This window comes from Ursus arctos, unplaced genomic scaffold (genome assembly GCF_023065955.2).
Source record: "Ursus arctos isolate Adak ecotype North America unplaced genomic scaffold, UrsArc2.0 scaffold_2, whole genome shotgun sequence".
NCBI lineage: Eukaryota > Metazoa > Chordata > Mammalia > Carnivora > Ursidae > Ursus > Ursus arctos.
The window spans coordinates 8741709-8769301 of NW_026622874.1; the positions used below are offsets into that span (position 1 = coordinate 8741709).

General features: G+C 42.2%; 1 protein-coding gene and 1 non-coding gene across 9 annotated transcripts in view; one reads left to right on the forward strand and one right to left on the reverse strand.

Annotated features, from left to right (window-relative positions):
- DISP1 (dispatched RND transporter family member 1) overlaps positions 1–27593 on the reverse strand; it is a 174313-nt gene that overhangs the window by 88718 nt on the left and 58002 nt on the right. For 4 of the 8 annotated variants that reach the window (XM_044387957.3, XM_026509474.4, XM_057315337.1 and 1 more), the window contains exon 2: positions 6631–6707. In XM_044387957.3, coding sequence (XP_044243892.2) covers positions 6631–6637 — 7 coding nt within the window. In that variant the 5' untranslated portion in view covers positions 6638–6707. Of the gene's footprint in view, positions 1–6630; positions 6708–27593 lie in introns of those variants that run through there. The other 4 variants (XM_026509467.4, XM_057315335.1, XM_048225207.2 and 1 more) reach the window with 2 other exon arrangements.
- LOC113262996 (U6 spliceosomal RNA) lies at positions 18752–18857 on the forward strand. The gene has a single exon (XR_003319017.1). It is a non-coding gene; the product is annotated as a U6 spliceosomal RNA (small nuclear RNA).

Consider the following 27593-nt stretch of genomic DNA (forward strand, 5'->3'; position numbering starts at 1 on the left):
AAAATTCTTGACCTCAGAAAGGATCCTGACACTGTTTTCCAAAACATACCATAATCAGAAAAACATGACTCGAAGTATAAAATGTATTTTTAACAAGAGTTAGAATCTCAGAAAAAACCAAACTACTTATCTAAAAGGTTTCAAGGCTATAAACAAGTAGACAACGAAAAAACTAAGAAATCTCTTAGAAGTCTTTCCAACAACAACAAAAACCCACCAAAACACAGAACATAAGCAGTGATTCAAGATAAGGTTATCACTAAAATAACATAAAAAGAAACTTCAAAATGTTTGTAGTTCTGATAAAAGTTAGCCCTGTGGATGTTGTGGAAGTTTGTGGGAGAAAATAAGGATTGCTAGAACACCTTCTGGTTTGCCTGTTACCTTCAATGGATAGCAACAATAAAAACAGCCAAACACTCAACATTTTAGAGACCCTACTGCTCTTGTGGGCATGAAAATACAATCCACCAAGCATGCCCTTGCTTCAGAAAAAAAACTTAACTAAGAAAAATAATAAATTAAATAAATAAATAATAAATAAATAAATAAATAAATAAACAAACAAATAAATAAATTAGGGAGCACCTGGGTGGCTCAGTCGGTTAAGTCACCTTCGGCTCAGGTCATGATCCCAAGGTCCTGGGATTGAGCCCTGGAACCCCAAGTCGGGCTCCCTGCTCCACAGGGAGTCTGCTTCCCCCTTTTCCTCTGCCCCTCCCCCTACTTGTGCTCTCTCTCTGTCAAATAAATAAATAAAATCTTTTAAAAAAACCCAAAAGTAGAATTTTTAACTCTTTTCATTAAATAAACTACCACGAAAAATTTTACTTTAAAAAACTCTTTTTCTTAAGATTGGCTTGTCCAACACATGTAACGGCTTGAAATTTTACTCTTTCCAAGATGGTTTGTTCCATACATGTGTGTAAATACCATAAACGCATGTAAGGACCTGCTCTGTGCCATTCATGCCCATGCAGCAGCCTGTGTCACACAGGGGGGCTCACTGTGACTGCCTCTCCAGCTGAGATCAAACTGTACCAGTGGCCTTTCTCTGTGCTGCACACACATCACTCAGCAGTGAGGGGGGGAAACTCAAGGAGAGCCACGCTGTGACCATTCTGGGTAAGTCCATAAAGCTAAACCATCTACTAGGAATGGTCTTCAATGAAACAACTGGGCTTCTCACATTCAGGCAGACCCACTTTGCAAATCCACCCCAAACTATGAACTCCTTCAAGTTCCATAATCAATATTTCGAAGACCAAGCAGCCAAGGCCCCAGGAGAGGCCCTATCAAAACCCAGGATCAGCGACTGGAACAATCGGATAATAAAGGGTCAACAGTGTCACTTTCCTGCTGTTGTGACCTCCGAACCCCACTCCCACCTGCTAAGTTAGGACAAAAGCTGTTTCCATTCTTAAAGACATCATTATTCTGAGCACAAAAATATTAAAAACAAAAGCAATGTGATATTTATAAATAATAAAGCAAAGGAAACCATCAACGAAACGAAAAGGCAGCCTACTGAATGGGAGAAGATACTTGCAAATCATACATTTGATAAGGGGATAATATTCAAAATATATAAAGAACTCACACAACTCAAAAGAAAAAAAATCTGATTTTAAAATGGGCAGACAACCTGAATAGCCATTTTTCCAAAGAAGACATCCAGATGGCCAACAGACGCAAGAAAAGATGCTCAACATCACTGATCATCAGGGAAACACAAATCACCACAGGGAGGTATCACCTCACACCTGTCAGCGTGGCTAAAATCAACAACATAAAAAACAACAGGTGTTGGTGAGGATGCAGAGAAAGGGGGACTGTGGTGGGAATGCAAACTGGTGCAGCCACTGTGGACCACAGTATGGAGGCTCCTCAAAAAATTAAAAATAGAGCTACTCTCTGATCCAGCAATGCTACTTCTGAATATTTATGTGAAGAAAATGAAAACACTAACTTGAAAAGATATCTGCATCCCCATGTTTACTGCAGCATTGTTTACAACAGTCAGGATGTGGAAGCCGCACAAGTGTCCGTCGATGGATGAATGGATAGAGGTGTGTGTGTGTGTAATAGTACTACTCAGCCATAAAAAAGGATGAAACCTTGCTATTTGCAACAGCATGGACCCTGAGGAGTGTTATGGTCACTGAAATAAATCAGACAGAGGGGAGAGAAACGTGCCATATGATAGCTCTTAATGGCAGAATCTAAAACGAACACACAAATACCCCAACCTCACAGGTACAGAGAACAGACCAGTAGTTGCCAGAGGTGGGGGAGGCAGAGGATAGGAGAAAAGTAGTTGTTGCTTTTAGTTTAAATAAACTGAATTTTTAAAAGACAAGATTAAAAATTTTCTTAAAGACCAATGTGGTATTTGTAAGTAATGACTTAGTTTAGGAAACTGTTAGGCCTGAAACTACTAAGTATTTTGACCTAGAAGTGTCAGAGTAATGGGAGAAGAAAATACTCCGACAGGTTTCTTTTGCTCTCAACTGGTTGAGAAACGTCCAGATGCTCTGGCTACGATCAGAACAGCCACTCTGAAGGATGACAAGCTGCAGGAAAATAAGGCTTGTAATTCACGTATTCAAACAAGTATTTAAAAAATGCTCCTGTCTTAACAAGCAAGGTTTTAAGGTGTGAGAGGGTAACACCAACCAGCTTCTGGTTTCCGATTTCCCATTAACCTGACCTCGGGAAAGAGAAACTTGATAACTCCGCATCTCTGAACAGAACCATCCGCTGTCAGCTTCTGTGAGGACGTTTTCCACTCGAAACCCTTAATTTAAAACATCTCAACCACAGTGTGTGCAGAATTGTGCACTCATCCGCCCAGAAACGTCTGCAAGGACACAGGCGGTGCCCAGAGGCCTCAGCGGGCACACCACAGCCGGCCCACCTTCCCAGGAGGAGCAAGGAATCCTCTTCAGCAACTTACCCTCTGCCTGTAGGGAAACTAGATTAACTCCAAATAATCTCTCTCGAAACTCTTTAAGTAAACACGATGTTTCAAATAACCCGCAGCTATTTTCAACTCCCTTCTGGCAGAGGGTTTTTCTTTCTAGGCTTTTCTAGGTCACCTGATTGGCCCCATGTACACCAAGATTGCCTGGAGTCACTCTCTTCAAAGGAAGCGCAAGCTCAGATGGTCTCACAACAGTTCCGACATCAAAGCAGATGCAGCTTCCTCTACCGCTGGGTCCACAGACCGAGTCTCCACAAGTTCAGGCACTTCAAAGAGCTGGCCTCCAGCCAGCCACGTTTGTGCTCAGCTGCCTCCTATCCTAGTCAGTCCTCCTTGAGGAAGAAATGCAGGCGTTATTTACCAGAGAAATCCAAGCACTGTCTTCCTACCGCCAGTGTGGCTTTCTCTAAAGGTTAAGGCTTAGGGTTTTCAGACCTTTTCAGTGCTTTAGCACATAGCAGGTGCTCAGCATGCACTTTCTGAGCTATTAAATACCTGAATCGGGCAGCTGCTCCCTGGGAACGTTGCTCCCCGTCCTGCCTCTGATGTTCTCCCAGCACTCACAACTAGAGGACCCAGCCCCTCGCTCTCAGTGCCACCAGCATCAGGAAAACTTGGAGGAGAAACGTCAAAGGAGCGTGAGCATCAGCTCCAGTGTCCGAGTTGGAGAGGTCTCCCCACAGCTGAGAGGGAGGGACTCCACAGGCGACATCACACATAGCAGATGAAGCCTAAACAGAGCCTCCCAAGTTGCCCGCTGCAGGGGTTTTCACACTTTCTCATCGGGCAGAACATACCAGAACATCATGGTGCACTTTGTTTGAAGTATCACGCTGAGTGTGCGTGAGATGGCATAAAACAGGATCTATTCAATTTTGTAACACGAATTAGGAATCACTTCATTGCAGAAAATGTTACTCTGTGTGTGTGTATGTGTGTGTGTGTATATACACATATATATTTTTTTTTTTCAGAGATTTATTTCTTTGGGGCGCCTGGGTGGCTCAGTCAGTTAAGCGTCTGCCTTTGGCTCAGGTCATGATCTCAGGGTCCTGGGATCAAGCCCCATGTCGGACTCCCTGCTCAGCGGGGAGTCTGCTTCTCCCTCTCCCTGTTCCTCTCCCTGCTTGAGCTCTGTCTCTCTCTCTCTCAAATAAAAAAATTTTTTAAATCTTAAAAAAAAAAACCAACAAAAGTAAAAGCAATTATTGAAACACCTCCCTTTAAAAAACTAAATTAAAAAAAAAGATTTATTTCTTTATTTTAGAGAAAGAGAGAGAAAGCATGAGTAGGAGGGTCAGAGGGAGACACAAACTTGGAGACTCCCTGCTGAGTGTGGAGCCTGACCTGGTGGGGCGGGGCTCAATCTCAAGACCCTGAGATCACGACCTGAGCTGGAGACAGACGCTTAACCAACTGAGCCAGCCAGGCATCCCCTAAAATTCTGTTTTAATTCCTACTGTGGTAAAGATTGATAGCTGTAACTCACATAAACAAAGGCTCCTTGAGGTCCTCAACCAATTTTAAGAGTGTAAAAGTTTCTAGATCAAAAAGCCTAGCACTGTGGCTCAGGTAGCAGGAAATGTCTAGGCAAAGACCGAGAACAAGGGAGACCCCAGGCAGCTCATCTCGCCACAGTGTGGGCTAATCCGTTCATACTTACGCCATAAACCTCTAATACTTATTTTGTTTTGAAGATCCTGGAACTCTCGTTAATTGGGACTAGGTCAGTCCCATTTAATTAATGTAATACACTAATTTGTCACCTAAATTCTGAGCTCCCTTACCCTCTGTTTTGGGGAGGGGAGGGATGTTGGGTTGCCAGACATTTGGTTCCGAGTGAAGGGCCCCCAATTCCAGCTAAACTACCTGGAGTGATCTCCAGTGTCAGATACCCTGGAAACACCCTGAGGGGCTCTTTAGTTAGTCCACGTGGCAAACCAGTCACATGTGCCCTCACTATTGTTTTCAAGAAAGGCATTTTTTCTCCGCTACATAGCAGTAAAATCAAAACTTTTTTCTTCCACCCCTTGTGCTCCTGAGCACATAGGTCTGATTTAGAATATAAACTACAGAAATGTACTTTTGTACCAAAAACTTCGTTAAATTCAAAAACACACAAATTAGAAATTTGTTAACAGGACAATGTAAATAATACATGATTGTTTTATATACTGAGGGTTCAAAAACCGTTTCACTAAAACATTTTTATTTATTATTTACATATTAACACAGTGAGAACAGTGTTATTATATATGTGTGTATATATATACACATTTTTTTTTTAAGCCTCTGGTCCTGGGGCGCCTAGCTGGCTCAGTCGGTAGAGCATGCGGCTCTTGTTATCAGGTCGTGAGTTCAAGCCCCACGTTAAGGGGTAGAGCTTACTTAAAACAAAACAAAACAAAAACCAGGGGTGCCTGGGTGGCCCAGCTGGTTAAGTGTCCGACTCCCGATCTCAGCTCAGGTCTTGATCTCAGGGTTGTGAGTTCAAGCCCCAAGCTGGGCTCCACATGGAGCCTACTTAAAAAACACAACACAACACAACACAACTCTGGTCCTAATTTCAGTTTCTTTAGGTACTTAGTTTTAGTGGCTGTCACCATGGGGAAGGAAAATCTCAAAGATAATATGTGGATCCAAATGGAAGAAGCACATCTTTAACTGTCATACCAAATCATGATTTTCGATTCCACCAGTGAGTCATTAGAGGTTTGTCTTCACGTACCGCGAATTTAGAATGTTGCTATGCTCAACATATCCACTTCAATAGCTAATAACCTCGAGGTGCAATATGCTCAGAGTGAAATCAATCACTAATAAGAGGTACACATCTAGTAAGTTGAAGAACTAGGATTCAAAGCCAGAAAATATGATTTCAAAGTCATGCAATAACTCATGTTGCTCAAAATGTGACCCACAGCCAGCTACATCTGCTGGGAGCTTGTTATAAATGCAGAGTCCCAGGCCCAAGTCCAGATCTACTGACTCTGATTCTGCTTAACTAAATCCCCAGATGATCTGTATACACACTAAAATTGAGAAGCACTGCTTGAAAACGTTTACACATATATTTTAAAAATCACCTGAATGCCTAGCATCCAAGAACTCCGAACACCTGCCTACAGGTGCTCACTAGAGAGTTCACCTTCGTACAGTCTGACACAGACATCCCTAGAAGGCTGCAATGGCTTCTCTTTGAGAGAGACGGAGACACATAACGATCTATTTCTCTAGACTGCTGTTTTTTTATCACGATAGCTCACCAGAGATATACATACACAGTCTACACCCGTTAGGACTTCTAGGAAAAGCTTCCATAAAATCATGATTTACTTTCATCTTAGTCTCTTATACTGCACATCAATGTAAGAAATGGCCACTGTATTTTCTGCAAAACCGCCAAGAGTCCCCCTAAAACGTGAGCCCCTCAAAGGCAGAGCCAGGTCTTAGTTGTTTTGTCTCACTGGGGAAGAAGTACATAGTAGCAATACAACGTATTTGTTAAATGGATACATGAAAGAATGAACACAGCTCTCATCTGGGCTCCCGCTTTGTGCAGACATTTTGATAAACACCGTGTGTACACTTTCATACCCTCATGACAACCCTTGGAAGTATAGGCTCAGGAAGGGAAAGTAACTTACCTGACATCACATACCTGATAAGAGATTGGATGTAAATTCAGATCTGACTTCAAAGCCCATGAGCTACACCACCGGTTCTGGAAAAAAGGTGAAAATCAGAATCATCTGGCGAACTTGTAAAAACAGATCCACACTTTTGGATAAGCTTTGACTTTTAGAACACACATTCAAATCAACCAAACCCCAAAATGAGTACAACAGTAACAAAGGCCCCTAATGGGGTGATGAGTGCATCACAACCACACTGAAGGACGTGGAGGAAGGAACTGGTCCTAATAAACTCAGTAACACTGTTTTGACTGAATACTGTTAAGACTAAAGAAAAAGTAACTACACAAAGAATGTGTTTTTCATAGGGGTACAGGCTGCCCATTCTGAAACTGTTTGATGCCCCAGGTTTCTCAACGTAGGCACTACTGGCATTTTGGACCATTTAATTCTGTTGTGGGGCCATCCTGGGCACAGTAGGAGGGTCAGGACCTCTCTGGCCTGTCCTCACCAGATGCCATTAGCACTCCCCCACCCGAGGTGTGACAACGGACAACGTCTCCAGACATTGCCAAATGGCCCTTGGGGACAAAACTGCCCATAGTTAGAGTCACTGCTTTTTGTGTCTACAAGATTTGAACAAACAAGTAAATGTATTATAATGGGAGCCAAGTCTCTCACTGCTGGAGAAACAAGTTACCAGTAAGAAAGGGGGCAACGTTAGAAAGAACCCAGTCCTACGGGATTTGAGTCAGTGGTACGTAGATACTGAAACAAATGTGTGCAGCTGTGCTAACATGCGTAGGTGTATTCACTAGCTCAGTCCAGCTGGAAGGGCCTACAAGCAAAGACACCCAAGCAGCAGGGAGCATGTCCAGCACCCTGATCTCGGTTTCTAAATATCAGTCTCCAGTACAAGAAAGCCTTGCAGCTCTACAGCCATTGCAGGAAAAACAGAAGACGAGCCTAGAATATCTTGTGATGTCTCAAAGTATAAACGTGCTAAAAAAAATGTGGAAAGTCAAAAGCTAATTCAAAGGAGTTCACAATGGTCAAGGCTGCAACCATCTGAGCAGGAAAATAAATTAATGATCGTATTGGATGAAAACCCACAGAGTAAAATAAATACTTCGGAAGCCATACTGACATAAATAAGTAAATGAGGGAAAAGGGACCGTTCTTCCTTATAGTCATTTTCCAATTATTGCATGTGGAAGGAATAGTAGAAATAAAAAATTAAGTAAATACCATAGTAATAATTGTGGCAGGCAAGAGTCACAGAGGTCTGATGAGAATCAGGATATTTGCAAAGTCTTCAAACCACAGATGCACTTGATGCAAGAATTACTACTATGCTATCTGCCTAATGGCAATTTTTGTTGAGAAACAGGATATTTGCAAAGTTATCTCCTCACAAGATACTTAATTACAAAGGAAAAAATAGTAACTTTACAGAGTAAAGTTCTGATAAACACTGTGTGTATACTTTCATACCCTCATGACAACCCTTGGAAGTTACTAAGGGTTGACAACCCTTGGAAGTTACAATTGTAACTAAGAAATCAAAGTTACCATCCCCAGTAGTAAGACTTAGTGATATCACATACCCCTGATATGATGTACTAACAGGTGTGTAGCTTCTCTCCTGTGGTATTTCTGCCCCAAATGCATACCCTCAGTCTAATGATGAGAAAATATCAGATACACCCAAACTGAGAGACACTTACCAAAAAAAAAAAAAGTGCTCTTCAAAATTGCCAACATCATGGAAGATAAGGACTAAGGAGCTATCCTCACACACTCAAAGAAACTGGGAAAACAAGACCATTGAGTGCAATGTGGGGTCCTAGATCAGATTCTGGGCCATAAAAAGGATATAAATGGGAAAACTGGCAGAATGCCAATAAGGCTTATAGATCAGTTAGTAGTATTATGACAATGTTAGTTTCCTTGTTTTAATAATTGTGCTATAGTTACATAGGATAACATGAAGAAAAGCTGGGTGAAGGGTCAAGGGGAATTCTCTAAGTTTGTTTTTTAAGATTTTATTTATTTATTTTAGAGAGAGAGCATGAATGGGGATGGGGTGGGGGGCAGAGGGAGAGGGCGAATCTCAGGCAGACTCCACACTGAGCTCAGAGCCCAACCCGGGGCTCCATCCCTGGACCTTGAGATCATGACCTGAGCCGAAATCAAGAGTCAGATGCTCAACTGACTCAGCCACCCAGGTGCCCCTCTAAGTTTTTTGAAGGTTTAAAATTATTTCATAGTAAAACTTGGAAAACATAGGCCCACATGGATGAGTAAGAGTTCCAGGGAACAGAGACCTAGGCATTTATGTTTTTAAATGGCTCAAGTGATTCTGGTGAAGTCACCTGGCAGGAGTTTGGAAGCCCGCTGCAGCAATCAGAGTTTAGAGAAAAGAGTGATGGACGAAACATGAATCCTTGACAGAGAGCCGGCTGCAGGACAGGTCCTCTACTGGGGCACCAGGATGAGAAAGACACGACGGATCCTTGTCTTCAGAGCCATCACTCTGTTGGCTCTCCTTACAATCAGAGCCCCTAACCCCTTACGGTGTGTGACTATCCCCCACGGTGGCACAAGTGCATCTGGCATTTGTCTACCTCCAAGCACAGTTAGCATACCGTCCAGGTTCGTTGTATGAATATAGCACCGTGACCCTCCACACTGCCCATCTCCAGAGCCGTGGCTGTACTTCCAGCGAGCCTCGTGCAAGCGCGTGTACAAGTGCATCTGTAGATTAACAGCCCTGTGCGTGCTTGTGGCTGAGCGACTATGTCTTGTAACTCCCGCACACTCTGTCACTAAACAATGACTGTGGGAGGTGGAAAAATAAGGTTTCTATTGCAGGAAAAGGTTTCTATTTCTGCAGCTGTGTCTAAGTCTTTTAAATTATTTTCTTAAGATAAATGCTTATGCTTGGAATTGCCGGACCAGAGGCTATGAACGTATTTATGGTGCTTAAACTGCCCTCCGCATCCTCCAACCTGACTATCAGGACTGGGCCTTCTCTTCTTTAAAAAGCAAAAAATGACAGTTTAAAAGACATGAAATTATTCTCCTGCCCTATTTTAACCGGCATTCCTTTAGTTAGCGGTACCCTCCTGCAAGTCTTCTTGCTGTACGGACACAGACATCTTTCCTAAAGGCTGGTCCAGTCATAATCTGACCTAGTTCGGTAAAGCCTTTACATATGACAGACGTTGACATTCTTTCCGAAAAATTCCTTTGAAAAACTTATCTTTTTTATCTTCTCTGATATTTTTAATTTCTCCACTGTATATTAGTTTCCTGTTATCTATACAGATCCCCTAAGCTGATGTTTAACATACTGTCAATTGTTGCCATCATCATTTATGTCCAGTGAATCTGGCCTGTCACAGAAACACAAGGAATTTATGTAATTTCATCATAAAATGTTTTCTTTGTTCTGTCAAATTCCATGGAAAGCCAAGTCAGACAAATGGGAACTGCCCTAAAACTGGAACACGTAGGAAGTTTTAAAACTAGAACAAAGGAAACATACAGAGAATAGTTTTGTCCACTCACAAAGCTAGAAAGAGAAAAATGTGGCCCCTTTGCATTAACCTGCAAATTTGCAGTATTTCTTCTTCCCTTTCTGGACAAAGATAATTTCAAATGTAAGGCAGACAAGACAAGATCCCACCAGATGTCAATCTCCTCCTTCTGCCACTGGACTGGAGTTCTTCCAAATATCTGCCCTTCCCAGATTACTACACTAGCAAGAGAAAACGCTCCTTTGTGGTGCAGATGATTGGAATGGCCCTCGAGTAGTAAAGAGAAAATCACACGCCTGCAAGGAGGAATTAAATTTAGAAGCTAAACATTAAAAGTTGAGAAAAATCATTACAAAATAACGTTATATTTATTTGCAATGCACATTTTATCTTAAATGATCTGCAACGTACAAGTATTTTATTCCTGATTATCTCACGACATGAACACATATGGTAAAGAGACCATGATGGAAAAGATTAAGAAAAGCTGAAAATTCTCCATGTCAGTCTCTGAAGGAAGTCAGACAATTCCTTGTTTGCTCATATAGTGCTTCCTTTTAAGATGTGTCAAGGTTCTACTTCTATAGAAAAGAAGGAAATGCTGTTTTTCTAAATTTTTTTTTTAAAGATTTTATTTATTTATTTGACAGAGAGAGACAGCCAGCGAGAGAGGGAACACAAGCAGGGGGAGTGGGAGAGGAAGAAGCAGGCTCCCAGCGGAGGAGCCTGATGTGGGGCTCCATCCCAGAACACTGGGATCACGCCCTGAGCCGAAGGCAGACGCTTAACGACTGAGCCACCCAGGCAGTCGTTTTTCTAGATGTTAATTATTAAAGTCCCCACACCTCAAAATTTCCTTTAACCACCTTCTCAAACGTTTCAATTTGGTAAAATAGTCTTATTTCACGTGTACATGTTGGATACATAAACCCACGTAAATATATGTGAAGGCACTCACTCAAAAATCTGTTCCTGTCTACTCTTTCCAAAATAGGAGCATCTTTTGTGTCCCTTCCAAAATCTAGAATTAAAGAGTGTCAAAGCAGTATTTTTCCTTTAAACCAAAACCAAAGGTACAATGACTGAAAATACTGTGTTGCTAATTTTACAAACTCAAATTATACCCCAATGCCAGCTGACTTTGTCAATAAACCCACGACGGAGCCACAAAAGTGGCTCCTCCCTCAGCACTGTAAGGAGAACTTCAAGAAGAAAAGATAGAAGCACTTGTCTGAACATCCCGCTCCTTCCTTAAAATCCATGGATGTGAACAATGGGAATGTTCTCCGTCAATAGTGCTACAGTGTATGGAGCAGTTCCCTGTAGTAGGACACAGCAGGCCCATGAGTGTTCTCGAAGTCAAGTGAGTTCAAACCAGCTTTCCTGTCTGGCACGCTCTCCTGCGGCTCTTCTAGAAGGCCGTACGGCCCCCTCTCCACACTCAGGAAAGCTACACTTGCCCCAGAACAGCTTTATTCCGGAGTAGTTCAGACAGGAAAGTGTTGCCCTCTCTTTGGAAAACCTCCGTGCTTCTCTGGAACAAACAGCCTTCTCCTGCTAGAAAGGCTGAGGAGGACTGCGTACCTTCACATGGGAAGACGTCACAGAAGTGATTTTAAGTAAATACCGTCCGCTCTCCTTCTGGTGACGGACACAGTGCGTGCACACTGAAGAAACACCGGACGGCGCAGAAAAGCACGAACACTGATACAACAATCACCTGTGATCCCAAAGCCGGGATGCTCTCTCAGCATTCTGGTGCATGTATTTCATGGATATCAATCTCATCATTTTTGATGAAATTACAGTATTACTAGTTTGCTTTTTGTCTTCTCCTTTTGTTGATAAGTTTAATGTCCTAAAAAAATGACTTTGTATTTCAAATATTCTTTGTGATCTATAGGGGAAAATTCAGACAACTGCATTTTACAGAAATTAAAAATCTTATACAGTAATTAAAATGCTTTTATTTATACTCCAGAAAGCAAGTATTTACACTTAGTTTTCTTATACATAAAATCACAATGCTAGCTAATACTAAAGGACACAAATCAGCTTTCCTGAAATTAATTTTTCAAGAGTACAGAAGCTCCCTTTTTAAAAATCAGGGGGCGCCTGGGTGGCTCAGTCGGTTAAGCGTCTGACTCTTGGTTTCAGCTCAGGTCATGATCTCAGGGTCGTGAGATCAAGCCCTGAGTTGGGCTTCACACTCAGTGGGGAGTCTGCTTGAGATTCTCCCTCTCCCTCTCTCTTTACCCCTCCCACCACACATGTGCTCTCTCTCTCTCAAATAAAAATCTTTAAAAAATAAAATAAAAAGGGGCGCCTGGGTGGCACAGTCGTTAAGCGTCTGCCTTTGGCTCAGGGCGTGATCCCAGTGTTACGGGATTGAGCCCCACATCAGGCTCCTCCGCTATGAGCCTGCTTCTTCCTCTCCCACTCCCCCTGCTTGTGTTCCCTCTCTTGCTGGCTGTCTCTATCTCTTCAAATAAATAAAAATAAAATCTTTAAAATAAAATAAAATAAAATAAAAAGATCTTTTTAAGAATTAAAAAGAACACTTAAAGGTTTTGCTCTCAAAAGTAAACTTATAAAAGTGTAACATTCTATTTCTACATGACTTCAGAGTTTACCAAAATACTTTCCCAGAAAGTGCTGTAGTTGCTCATTGTAAGTCCCATCTCTCTTACGTAGAGTATCTGTGCTGAGAATATCATATGATTCACCGTAAAGCTCATCACAGAGCAGAGCGCCCATGAAGACCTTTCTGTAGCACCCGCTGTACCAACTTAGAAGCCACACAGCTGTAAGTGTAACGGGAGACACGGGGCACCCCAGAGCCAACCAAAGCGTTAAACTTAAGGACTCCAGATTAGAACTGAATAAAAAGCATTAGCCAAAAAATGTGAAATTAAAAAAATAATAATAATAAAGGCAAATTAACTTACTGATAACTAAGTTACATTCAGATCAAAACAGTCAGATGCTACTTTTCCTTCCACCCAGGCTAGATCCAAGCCTGCTGACACCCCTGCGGACAAACGATCGGTGTGGGGGGTGCACACCGTCAGCCCTGTAGGCGCTGACAGTGAGTAAACCTTTCCAGAGGAAACACAGTAATAGTTATTAATATTTTTAATACACCTTTAAAAATACCCTCTAACCCAGAAATCCCATTGCCACAATTTACCCTATGACTAACCTAAAGTTCATCAAAATAATACAAACAACTACATTTGTTGCACCATTCTCTATTTATCGAAGGAGGAGGAAGAAGAGGTGAAAATAGAAACACATTCTCCATCAACTGGGAACCAGTTGAATAAAGGTCCATTCCTATAACAGAATTTAACGTCAAATGTGTATTAAAAAATGTTTGTCTTTGTACGTCTCTATTTTTTTAACTTATACTTGAAGTCCTTGATTCTCTCCTGTTACCTGCCAGTTTTCACAACGACTTGGTTCCTTAGCATCCTCTAAATGTGACCAATGAGGACTGAGATCTATTTCTCTTATTAACCAGTGTCTGGAGCCTAGCCCACACCCTCTCCCCTTCTCTCCTCTTTCTGGCTGCCTTTATTGCTGGAGGACACGGGAAATGACTCAGAAAGTGGGGGAGGGAGGCAGCTCCACAGGGAGGGTGGGTGGAAAGGAGTGATCTTGGGAAGCAGCATACCAATAAACTCATCCATCAATCGCCCACCACACATGGTGCTTGGGACACAGTGAACCCTCAACAAGTATTTGTTTAACTCATGAATGTTGGAAAACACTTAAAACATTAATGTTATTAAGCACTTCACCTGGGGGTGGCAATGAGTAGGAATAGCATTGTCATTTTGGTAACAGCGGTTATACCCAAACCCTCTATTTAGAATACTGTTAAGTTCTTTGGTATTTGTTTGCTATTTATTCTAGGCTTTAACTCCAAGTTTGTGTAACAGTGTAAACTTAGGCAATATAATAGAGTGAACAACAAAGCACTCTATTATATTTAAAGATGATGACCCTTAGGGTGAACAGCTACTGGCACAAAGGACTAAGGGAGGGAGGACCAAAACTCTTTTCCAATCTCAGATGTTTCAAAAAACTACCCACGGGTTTGTGGATGCAGCTTTCCGCCTCTCAACTCTTGTCTTAAGAAGCACATCTAAACTCTGATTGCTCTGATTACTCTGGGCCCTTCCACAGATCAGTTTGTAAGACTTCCTAACAATGCCCCATTGTTTCTAGTTGTTTCCAAACCATCCTTCAAGAATGTCTTCCGTTCACCCTGATTTTCAGGGACTCTAGTCTACCGGACAGTGTCTTTCACTGCTCTTCTCATTCCCCATATCACCCAGCTGGGCCTTCAGAGTGCTGCACAGCTGGCCTGTAGCTTTGTAACTTCGTCTTCGGCCCCTCCCCCTGGAGCTCTGCACCCCGTTCCACTGGCCTCCTTTGGGTTCCCTCTCTGGCTGTGCACCCTCTGGCAGTACTTCAGGGCTGTGCCTGCGGGCTGGAGCATGCTACCTTCTCTTCTTTACTGAGCTCCTGCTCTTCTTCAAAGCCCAGCCCTAAGGCACTTCTCAGGGAAGCCTTTCAGGACCTCCCCAACCAGCTCACATGCGTGCCAGATCAGGGTGCCAGCGTGTCAGAAGGGGGTTGTGGTGAGAGCCCCTTCTTGTTTTCCTCACATAGGAGGGGGCATGAAACAAGATCTCTCCTGTCTCTTATTAGAGCACTAATCCCATCACAAGGACTCCACCCTCAAGACCTCACTACCTCTTGAAGACTCCATCTTCAAATACCATCACGTTGGGGACTAGAGTTTCAACATATGAATCTGGGGGGACACAAATGTGCAGTCCATAATATCCCCTATTAGAAGGAATCACACTTGCACCTGTCTTTCAAGACACAGATTACAGGTGTCGTTTACATTTCTGCGTGTGATTAACTGATGATCTACCTCGCCCACCAGACTCCACAGTGCTGGAAAGGCAAGGATGACGTCTGCTGTTGCTCAGACCTTATTCCCAGTTCTTGGCACTTCTGCATCCACAGCTATAAGATGCACTTTAGGGTTGCTATTAATTACTAACAAACTGGGATAGAGATACTATTTTTTTAAATTGTTTTATTTTTGAGAGAGAAAGAGTGTGCATGTGAGCAAAGGGAGAGGGGAAGGGCAGAGGGAGAGAGAGAGAACTGTAAGCAGGCACCATGCCCAGCACAGAGCCCGACAACCTCACGACCCTGAGATCTGAGCTGAAATCAAGAGTTAGACACTTAACTGACCGAGCCACCCAGGCGCCCTGCAGTATTATTATCCCTACTTTAGAGATGAGTTCACAAGCTCACAGAGGTAAAGCAACGTGCTAAGGGCCAGAGTCCAAAGAAGCAGAGGACAGACCCATGCCTCTTGACTCCAGGGGTCACACTGCCTCTCTCCTTGCTGCTTTTACGCTATCTCCACGTACTTACCTTAATTATGTGCACATACAGTATTTCAAATATAAGAAGAAAAAGAGATGGATATAATGAGTGCCCATGCTCTCACCTCCTAGCTTTAGACACATCTTTAAATTCTGTCTTATCTGCCTTTTTCCCCCCATAAACTGTTGCAAGTGGATTCCCCTGCGGAACATTCTATTCCCTTTCCTCACGCTAAACATGTGACCACTATCCTGAATCTGGGGTCTTCATTTACAAGTATTTCTTGGACTATTACGCCATGCGTATCCATACACAACAAGGTACCCTCGCGCATGTCCTCAAACTTCCTATAAATGCCGCCACATCACATGCACCGCTCCCAAGTGTTGGCTCGCTGCTGGTTCTGCGATCCCTGGTCACACACAGCTCTACCTCCTTCTTCTAACTGCTAAGTTTTATTCCACAGTGTGGAGACATTAAGCTCACTCTCCTACCACTTTCGATGGACATCGAGGAGTTCTGGTATTTTACAACTACTGATAGTGCTGCAATGAACCTATTTCTGTCTCCCGTATATGCAGGCAGTTCTCCAGCGGACAGGTGACCTTGAACAATGCGGGTCTGAACTGCACGGGGCCACTCATACACAGATGTTACAGCACAGGACTGTATGTGTTCTCTTCCTTGTGATTTTCTTAATAACATTTTCTTTTCTCTAGCTTACTGTATTGTAAGAGTGCAGTATACAATACATACAATATACAGAATATGTATTAACAGACAAGATATCGGTAAGGTCTCCAGTCAACAGGAGGCTATTCATAGTGAAGTTTTTTGGAGTCAAATGTTATACAGAAACTTTCGATTACATGGGAAGTCAGCGCCCTCAATTCTTGCATTACTCACTAAAAGTGAAATTGCCGGTGTGCACAGAAGAATCCGAGCACAGACAATGCAAACCTGCTCCCCAACATGCGGGTACTCCTTTCATTTTAATCGATTAAAGATTAAAGATACATCACATTATACAGGCCAGAAGCTGAGTCTTTTCTGGCCCCACCCACACTGATCAACCAAACCTCTTCCCATATACACAGAGCAAGTGATTAATGTTAATGAAATAAAATGAGTGTCCAAACAGGAAATCTATTAAAACATTTGTTCTGTGTCAGAGACTATCCTAAGAAATTCATTCATTCATTCATTCATTCATTCATTCAAGTAGGCTCCATGCCCAGAATGGAGCCCAATGCAGGGCTTTAACTCTTGACCCTGACATCAAGCAAGAGTTGGATGCTTAATCAACTGAGCCACCCAGGCAACCCTATCCTAAGAATTTTAAATAAAAAATACCTTTTCATTCTCATGACAAGAGGTTATATCCCCTTCTGCTATCTGATAGATCAAGTTAGATAGCTAGGTAGGTGACTCTCCTTTGCAGAATTCTCCTGGCTGTTTTCACATATTTTTTTTCTTCCAGACAAGCTTTAAGTTCATGTACAATCTTAAAATGCAACAGCCAGATCAGGAACTCCTCATTTTAATTCATAATGACAAGCATCTACCAACTGTCTTCTGATACTATTTCCTGCCTCATGTGGTCCTTGTCCCTCTAAGAGGCCAAAAGAAGTTCTGGCCACTTCCACTCTTTTTAGGCTCCAAGTATATGGAAAAAGAATAAAAAAGAGCCAAAACAGAGTTAAAATAATGTATAGTGTATTCTATAGTTTAATGTTTTCAACACAGAGACAAAAAACATACAACTACATATAACCTTAATTGGAGATAAAGCCAACAGTGTAAACTTAAGGCGCTAAGTGCAAGGCCCAAGCTAACTGCCCCAGCAGCCCACCCCATGAAAGCCCAGAATTCTCTCCCATTTTCCATTTTTACCACACCCATGCCACAAAATCAGCAAACGACAGTCATGGTCTCCTCTGGCCTGACAATGGTCTAATTCTCGCTCAGCTGTAGTAACAGCAGGTGTCGGCAGTGGAGGGGGTCCTCCTCAGGGGCTCGACGCACCAGCTTCATGTGAAGCTATTCTGTGAATTTAGGTGCTCCGATCCCTCAAAATGTAGAAGGATCAAGGAGAAGACCTGTTTTTCTTTAGGATTGTTCCATCCTGTGTCATTTATTTTGCTCTTCCATAGCGCCAGTCAGCTAGCCCTTCAGTTATGAGCTCGTGCGTCAGTGGCTCGTGGCTCCCGGAGGCTTCAGCAGCTCCTTGGAGAGAAAGAACCCCCTGTCCACAGGCGGCGCTGGGTCAAGTCTTGCTACACTCTCATGGTCTTTTAAAGATACTAATTTTGTGCTACTTTAATGAAAAAATAAAAGTCTGCCACAAGACCAACTGATTATACCACACAGATCTTAGCCAAGAAAAGCGTTAATAACATTTTGTTTTCTCCATCCCAAATACACTCACATTGTTACCAGTATTTTTCTTCAAGTTTTAAAATTGACTAGTTTTTAAGTTTTGTGTGAATAATGGCTTTGTTAGTGCTACGTGAGACCTATGACTAACAAACTTCCAGTAAATATTTACATTTAAAAATATTTTTCTTTTATTAGTACCTGTGATTTAAAACAAACAAACAATATCTTAGGGTGTGAGGCATCCCTTCTGTTGGAAAATTACAAGGGTATCTGCACTTATTTGGAGTTACTGAAGGCTCAGAGACTTAGAATTTAAGAAAATTTGCAAATGCATAGAGTTTACGTTGTTCTCTTTTTATATGAAAATTGTAATTACGCTAAGCAATTCATTTCTTGACAAAGGAAGGTTTGAGTCTTCATTAAACCATGGGCATGAGAATTTATTAGCCTTGGTTTCACATGGAAACAACATTCATCTTTTATTGGTAAATATACTAATCAGTTTACTGCTAAATACAAAAGATTATGAATTATGTAAATGCTTAAAATTACGTGAATGAAGAATGTAAGCATTTGAAAAATCTGATCTTAGGGAAAGCACATCTGAAAATTATCCTCAAGATGTGCTTTTCTGTATATGTTATTATTGAAGAATTTCAGTGTATTAGAAACCATCCAAACAGACCCAGCCAGTAGCCAGGTAATCTGTGATTTTCTTCTATGGGAAATTCTACTAACTGACTTCACTGTTACAAGTTCATTTAAAAAAAAAAAACTCACCACCAACAACATCAGTGCTCGCTTCAGCAGCTCATACACTAAAACTAGAACAATACAGAAAAGATCACATGGCCCCTATGCACAGACGACATACAAATTCATGAAGCATCTCATATTTTTTTGAGAGCGAGCGAGCACATGCGTGCCTGAGCTGGGCGGGGGGAGGGTGCGTACAGAGAGAGAGAGAGAATCTTAAGCAGGCTCCACACACAGCGCGACGTGGGATTTGAGGTCACAACCCTGAGATCATGACCTGAGCTGAAATCAAGAGTCGGGTGGTCAACTGACTAAGCCACCCAAGTAACCCTAGTAACCCATATTTTTTAAAAAATCATAAAGACATAAAGCTATAGGTTGATTTTAATATTTATTTATTAGGTCTTTTTAGTAACAAAAGTAACAGATGGTTCTTCAAACAAATTAAACAATATAATGATAAACAAAGAAAGAAATGACAAGGTTTCCAGATCCCACTACAGGAGACAATTAATGCTCCACACTCATTCACAGATAGAGAAACATCTCAGATGTAACATATATGTATATACATTACATGGTGTCTATATCCCTACATTCCTCATATGGAAACATATGATACATAATATGTAAACATACATATGCAGGGTTTTATTTTATTTTTCATAGGATAATACATACTACTCTGCAACTTGTCTTTTTCACTACTATCCTGGCTATGCCTTTTGTCATAGACGCAGAGCGCACACAGCCTCTGTGATGCCCACACAACTACCTTTATTCCCTTCTGTTGACCAACGTTCAGACTCTTCCTGAATGCTTGCCGACCCTAACCCCTTCCTTGTGGGCCTCCCTCTCACTAACCCCCTCTTGCAACCCACATTCCATGAGTGCTAGGGAGGACAGAAATGCTGCTTTTTAAACCCAATTTTACATGTAAGGCTGCCCCTCAATGTCTCATATTTGAACATATTTAACATACCGTCTAGATAAATCTGCACAGAAAGACACTAACTTATGTTGCATGGTAGTGAGAAGTCTATTATTTACAAGAAAGATACACGGGACAGTGAACCATAAACCCCAGGCTCTACTTCCAGTTTTAAGATGAGCCACCAATGTGACACTGAGAAGTTACATAACTACTTGGAGGGCCATTTCCTCCTCTAAATAATGAACTGCTTGAACTAGATAATTTCTAGTCCCTTCATACTAAAATCAGTGGTCCTATATTGTTCAATGAATGCAGGCTTTACAACCCAGAGAAGATAATTTACTAAAAGAACCTTTGTGCAACCCCCACAAAGAGTTTACTAACAAATTAACAGCGCAAACAATATGAAGAGAACAAATATTTTAACCACTCAAAAAAGCAAACTGTTTAAGTACTTCCATAAGAACATTATAATTACCTATTTATAACTTACACGCTAATCACAACTATACTGGTCATTTTATTGAAGAAGTATGACTAAAAATCTCACATTATTATACATGTTTGGCTCAGTTCCAATTATTACAGATCTTGAAAATAATAAAATTAATTTTAAAAAAAAATGTAGTAAGTGTTGAATGGCTACTGGGAATCTGGCTCTATTCTCACCCCAGCCATTCGGTTTCTAGATTAAGTTTCTTTATTTAAAAAATTAAAAAGTACCCCAAAGTTTTAGGATTCACTCACTCATTAAATGATCTTCATCAAGCATGTCCAGCGTCCTGGGCAGACACTGTGCTGTTCCAGGGCCATAACTGTGGGAAAGACACAGGGCTCCCCGTGGTGGCCCCCCACCGCTGGGATGGCATACACCCACAGCTTTGTCCCCCAGAATGTCTTCTAATTCAAGCTGGCACCTCCATAACTAGACTTGGTTCAGTTAAATTTTAATGTATTTCTGTTAAAAGATTCATGTGTCATTTTTTACAAATATTCTGCTGTGTTCTTTTTTTTTTTTTGAGCGAGAGAGAGAGAGACAGAGTGTGTGTGAGTGAGCAAGAGCACAGGGGGAGGGAGGGAGGGAGAGAATCCTGAGCAGGCTTCATGCCCAGCGTGGAGCCTCCCACCCCCCCACCCCGGGCTGGATCTTACAGTTCTGAGATCAACACCTGAGCCACAATCAAGAGTCCTAGCCTCAACCACCCAGGCACCCTCTGCTGCATTCTCAAGAACAGAAAGGGAAGTTCGTGTTTACTTGAACTGGCAAGAAAGGCTTGGCTCACTGCAAATTTATAGGAAAGGGTGATAAGAAGTTACTTCACATCCACAAGGAACCTTTAGTGCATGAGTGAAATGGAAATGTACCTGCATCTTAATTTGTTTGATGTTTGTCTCACTCAGAAACAAGTGAAACAGAAGGAAATACAAAACGAACCCCAAAACACTGCATGGGTCCCATTTCTGAGGCCATGTTCTCCTGTGAGAGACAGCAGTGAAGACAAAGCCATCACTAACAAAAGATAAGGGTGCGCCTAGAGAGTTGGGAGGGGGGGAAACAGCCAGCCTGGAGAAAGACCCCCACTGGTCCCTCTGCTCACCTCTCCCTACAGTCCTTCTACTTAAGTCAAGGAACAGGTGGGCAGGCAGGGCCAGACCCACGAAGGTAAACACTCGTTTCCCTGGGTAACTCCTGCCAGTCCTCATGAGGGTCCAGTTCCTGGGAGGCCCACTCCTTGAAGAAGACACTGCATTATCATAAACCCAATAGGGGGTCCTGAAGTGACAATTCAAAGAGAAAACAAAAAAGTAACTTTGGGCTACAACTGCAAAGACATTTTTGGAAATATGCCAACTACACCTGCCTCTAACAGTTACTGCCATGAACACATGGATAAATCAGTAATACTAGGCTGACGCTGGAGCAATCTCTTTTTCTAGAGACCAACCGAAATAGGCAGCAGGGAATCTATGATACAACAACACTCTAACCGCCCCCCCCACCCACGAAGTATTTCTTAAACAACTGTTTTGGGATTTTAGCTTTGTACGTCTATACAAAGACAGAAATCCAAGGGCGCCTGGATGGCTCGCTCAGTTGGTTAAGCATCCAACTCTTGGTTTCGTCTCAGGTCATGATCTCAGGGTCGTGAGATCGAGCCCCATGCTAGGCTCCGTGCTGGGTGGGGAGTCAGCTTGGGATTCTCTCTCCCCCTGCCCCTCCCCCTGGTCGCATGCATGTGCTCTCTTTCTCTCTCGCGCTCTCTCTCTCATGAATGAATGAATGAATGAATGAATGAAAGAAATCCAAAAAACTTTACTTTCAAACATTTAATCTTAGAAAAGACTGTGTAAACTGCTATTTAGTTTTTCTTTAAATAGGAAGGGCTTTCAAGAATGAAGTGCTTTAAATGTCTTGCTTTTTCTTAGTTTTAAAAGATGCAGACTCCTGGCACTCCTCCCTTTTAAGTGTGGGGACAAAAAAAAAAAGTTTCTGTAAAGGGTTAAAGAAACCATGTTGGCAGAAAACTTCTTTAAAACAAAAAATAATCAATTCCCAACCAACAGTATGGAGAAGTCTTCCTGAACATAAAACTAACCCGCTTGTTTCTTTTCTACGTTTCTGGTGGTATGACTCATTAGAAATTACATTGTGGGGGCGCCTGGGCGGCACAGCGGTTAAGCGTCTGCCTTCGGCTCAGGGTGTGATCCCGGCGTTATGGGATCGAGCCCCACATCAGGCTCCTCCACTATGAGCCTGCTTCTTCCTCTCCCACTCCCCCTGCTTGTGTTCCCTCTCTCGCTGGCTGTCTCTCTCTCTGTCGAATAAATAAATAAAATCTTTAAAAAAAAAAAAAAAGAAATTACATTGTGAATTCTATCCTGGAGGTTAGAATACATATGCTACACTTAATATCCTCTAGGTAAACAGAAAAAGCAAATACATAAAAGGATAAAGTAGTTTTTAAACAAGTTTCTAAGGATAAAATAAGAGTTTATGAGCAAGGAGTTGTTAGTTTTAATCACATCAAGACAAAAATAGGCATTTCCTGAGGTTTAAGAAAAAAAAATTCACTTCATGAAGGAACGTCATTAACGGCTGTCCTAAATTGTAAATCTACCTTTGAGGGCATAGGTGAATGAAAGCCTACTGTTTTGTCCCCAGATTACTCACAGTTAATATAATTGGCAGTGAGTCTGAAGGTTATCAGAAATTTCTAACCACTTGCTCATAAGTTTTCTTCAAGCATACTTTCTTATAGCAACTTAATAACAAGCAGCAGAGACATGGAAATTCTTTTTGTCTGACAGTGGGGGTGTAGGAATAGAATTCAGATGAAGAACTTACTTCATGTCGCCAGAGCTGACAAATGTGAAAAATGTGCCAGACTCTGCAAGCTACAATTTCTGTAATTAGAAAAACAGGAATTTTTTCAGTGGTGCAGCCCGAATCTGAGATTTTTCAAATAAAAGCACTGTTTTTCTTACAGAGTAATTTTATTTTTATTTATGACTTTTTCTTAATGGAAAATGACCGTTCCTATTAACTGAATGATTTCTCTGGATTCAAGCTTTAAATGGCAAAAAAACAAGAGTACTTGGGGCACCTGAGTGGCTCAGTCGGTTACATGTCCAGTCTTGGTTTCGGCTCAGGTCATGATCTCAGGGTCGTGGGATCGAGCCCCATGTCGGACTCCATGCTCAGCTCAGAGTCTGCTTGAGATTCTGTTTCCCTCTCCCTCTGCCCCTCCCACTCGTGATCTCTAAATAAATAAATAAATAAATCTTTAAAAAAAAACAAAAACAAAACAAGAGTATTTCTATGGAGTCATATCTCATCTGGTTTGAAAGTAAAATAGGAAGATATTGGAGAGGAAAGAACCACTTGTTCAATAAAATTTTATTTACCATTCCACCTCATGCCAAGTATTGGTCACAGCAGTGAGAATATATACAGAGATAACACTGTAACCATTCATTCATCCAAATCCTTAAACCATGGATTTACCACTCGATGCCAAGGCGTGGACAAGATACTAGGGACACGGAACAGCACCATGGAGCCAGGTTCCCCCCGCTGGGGGTTACAAACACACTGAGACTAGAACGAATCGTGGGCTGCTGGGTTTGAAATGAAATGACGTAACCGTTCACTTAGATACAGAGCTTTAACTCAGACACAGACAGAGGTGTATAATACACACACAGGTGCGCATATGCTCTGGCTCAGTCTGAGACAGCTGAGACCTAACAGGATCTAATTTAGCCAACAACATATCCATAGCAATGTGCACACCAAGCACCCAGATCTTGCTTTTAAAATACCATTCTCCACAAAAAGGAACCAAGGCGCCCTAGAAAAAGGCTGAGTCCAAGGCTGCAGCAAAGAAAGTACATGAAGAACTTATAACACTTTGTTACATCAAAAAGTAAGAAATTCTCGGGGCGCCTGGGTGGCACAGCAGTTAAGCGTCTGCCTTCGGCTCAGGGCGTGATCCCGGCATTACGGGATCGAGCCCCACATCAGGCTCCTCCGCAATGAGCCTGCTTCTTCCTCTCCCACTCCCCCTGCTTATGTTCCCTCTCTTGCTGGCTATCTCTCTCTCTGTGTCAAATAAATAAATAAAATCTTTAAAAAAAAAAAAAAGTAAGAAATTCTTGAAGAATCATGAAGACATTTCCAAAGGTCAGAGGAATAGTTGGTAGGTAGGGGCTCCCACAGACTGAAGCTGGAAAAACTCAAGCACCAAAATAATTAATGACAGTAAGAAATATAACTCCTTGAATAAAACAAGAATCTATGAACCAATGTAAATCTTAAAAAGGAAGAAAGGGGAAGCTCTTTCTTAGAGCCTAATACCAACAAACAAATGGGGAAGGCTGGAAGGCTGGATGCTACAACTACCGAGTGAAAGTCTGATGAGGAACAAGATATTTATAGTTTCAAAGCATCTCCCTACAAATTACATATTAATAACAAAGGGCAAACAGTAATTTCATAGTGGAGAAACTTGGTGGATCCAAGCTAACCGACTGACAAATCAGTAATATCCGTACTGACATCACGCGCCTCTTAAAATGAGGTACGAAGAAGGCACAACATCCCTTCTCTGTCCTACCAAAGCTAGCAAACTTCAATCCAATCGTGAGGACACATTAGACAAATATAAACTGAGGACTATTTTAAAAAATAACTGACCTCTACTCTTCAAAATATGTTAATTAAGGTCAAGAAAGTAAAGAAAGACTAAAGAACTGCTCCAGATTGAATTCAAGGAGGACGTGAGACTTACGTGGACCGTGTGGCTCTGGACCGGAAAGAAACGGCTATATCACACACTGAGACCGTGGACTGCAGGGGAGCACACGGTAGTGTATCAAGGCTAAACATAGCAGACTGCACTTGATCAGAAAATGGACTTCTTGGGAACTATGTACTGAAGTACTTGGAGGTAAAGGGCCATGATGTCAACAACTTATTCTCAAATGGTTCAGAAAAACACTATGCATATATATATAAAAAATTAAAAATGGGGGCACCTGGGTGGATCAGTTGGTTGAGGGTCTGGCTCTTGACTTCGGCTCAGGTTATGATCTCAGGATCCTGGGATCGAGCCCCATGTTGGGCTCCGAACTCAGCAGGGAGTCCACTTGGGGACTCTCTCTCTCTCTCTGCCCAGACCCCCACATGAGCACACACGCAATCTCTCTCTCAAGTAAATAAATCTTTTTTAAAAAAATTAAAACTTAGAGGGGCGCCTGGGTGGCTCAGTCGTTAAGCGTCTGCCTTAGGCTCAGGGCGTGATCCCGGGGTCCTGGGATCGAGCCCCACATCAGGCTCCTCCGCTGGGAGCCTGCTTCTTCCTCTCCCACTCCCCCTGCCTGTGTTTCCTCTCTCGCTGGCTGTCTCTCTCTCTGTCAAATAAATAAATAAAATCTTTAAAAAAAAAAAAATTTTAAACTTAGTGAACAATTGGTAAATCTGGGTAAACAGTATATAGGATTTCCTTGTACTATTTTGTTAACTCTTCTTAAAGTTCAAAATTATATCAAAATAAAAAGTTATAAACAAATGAAACACTATAGTTAATCCACTCATGAATGTAGTCCTTCAGTTGATGGTGAAGACTTCATAAATGTCACACAGTGGACAAAGATGAACAGAACACAGATTCCAACCCTTGAGGACATCTCAGTCAAGGATCGCTCAGCCTTTCAGAAAAACAAATTATAAAATTCTTTTTTTTTAAGATTCTATTTTTTTAAGTAATCTTTATACCTAATGTGGGGCTCGAACTCACAACCCCAAGGTAAGAGCTATATGCTCTACCGACGGAGCCAGCCAGACACCCCTAAAATTATCTTATTACTACTCTCTTCTAATGCAGCCAAAATACCTCACAAGGAAAACATACTGTGAAGGACATGAACATTTTCCCTGCTGTACTAGAAGTTCTATAATTAACATTCCTAAAAATAAATAAATCTATCACCTGAGAAGCAGAATTTTTGCTTTCAAAATATTTCTGTTGCAACACGATCTATATTATAATAACATTACTAGAGAATTCAGGCCGTGTGGCTTGACTAACACCAAATATTATTTTTAAATGCCAAATTAATCATTCACTATGGTGAATGAATTGTGAAAGAACAGTAGGACGATGACCAGGAACAAGGCATGGTGAGAAGGTAAAATGTTTGGGAAGGAGAGGGCTTGTCGGTGTTAAATGGAAGCCAAGAGAGAGTACTTCAGCAAGAGGAGGGTGCGGACCTCCACCAGAAGGACAGCTGAAGAAATGTGCCCGAGAGTCACTAACACGTGCTGAGCAGCTGACTTCACAACCAGACCACTGCCAAGGCAGTGACGGCCCCGCAGGAAGGCAGAAACAGCACCGTGAGCAGCCTCTGGCACGCGCTGTGTGCGGAGTGGGGTCCCCGCCTCCCCGCATCACATCCTGACACAGAGGAGGGGACCAGGCCAGGACGCGACAGATGGATTCAAAGCCAGGCTCATCTGACCCAGAAGCCATGCTTTTACACACTACATAATCTGCGTTTCACAGCGTAGGAGAACTTCGGTCAAACATGAGGATCTCCCGTGTGCACAGACTGCGACACTCAGTAATAAACAACATAATCCCTGGTATCGCAGAATTTCTGGTCTAGAACATGTAAACGGCTGGAACCACAGGCAAAGCACTAGTAGGGTTCTCTACAGTGAAATGTGTTATCAGTAATTGGAAGTTACAATAAAACCACCACCAATGGCTTGTAAGTCGGGGGTGGGGGTGCTCTCGGGACAAAAATGAAAAGTCACCACAAAACAGACCAGAGAACTAGGAGCGGAATGCTCCCAGCCACTCGCTGGGCTATGATGTGACTGACTGTACTAAGGTCTTTAAAGGAACACAGTGATTCAGAAGACAGGACCGCAGCCATGGAGGCTGAGAGAAAGAGACAGGGGCTGTCCCAGAGGGAGGGCTCCTTGGCCCAGGGACAGCCACACTCTGGCGACAAGTGTGGCCTTAGTGTAGGAATGGATGGAGCCTGGTTCCATCAAATATCTGAAATTTAATTTTTACTTTTATCAAAACAACCTATTTACATAGTTTTAAGTAGTTCTACAGGGCCCTTACTGGGGGGAAAAGTGGACCCCTGCCCCTCCTTGCTTCTGCTACACTTTCTCCTCATTCGATATCTGCAGGTCACATGTTCCTGTTTTCCAAATTTTTTTTAAGTAGACTCCATGCCCAACGTGGGACTCGAACCTACAACCCCAAGATCAAGAATCATGGACTCCACCACGGAGCCAGCCGGGCGCCCCATGCTCCTGCTACCTCAGGCATTACGTACAGACTTCACACAGACAATATGGATGTAGCTCCCCAGAACATCCCTCCCCCTTCTCCGCACACTACACCTGTTTGCTAAACCAGTACTGTTCA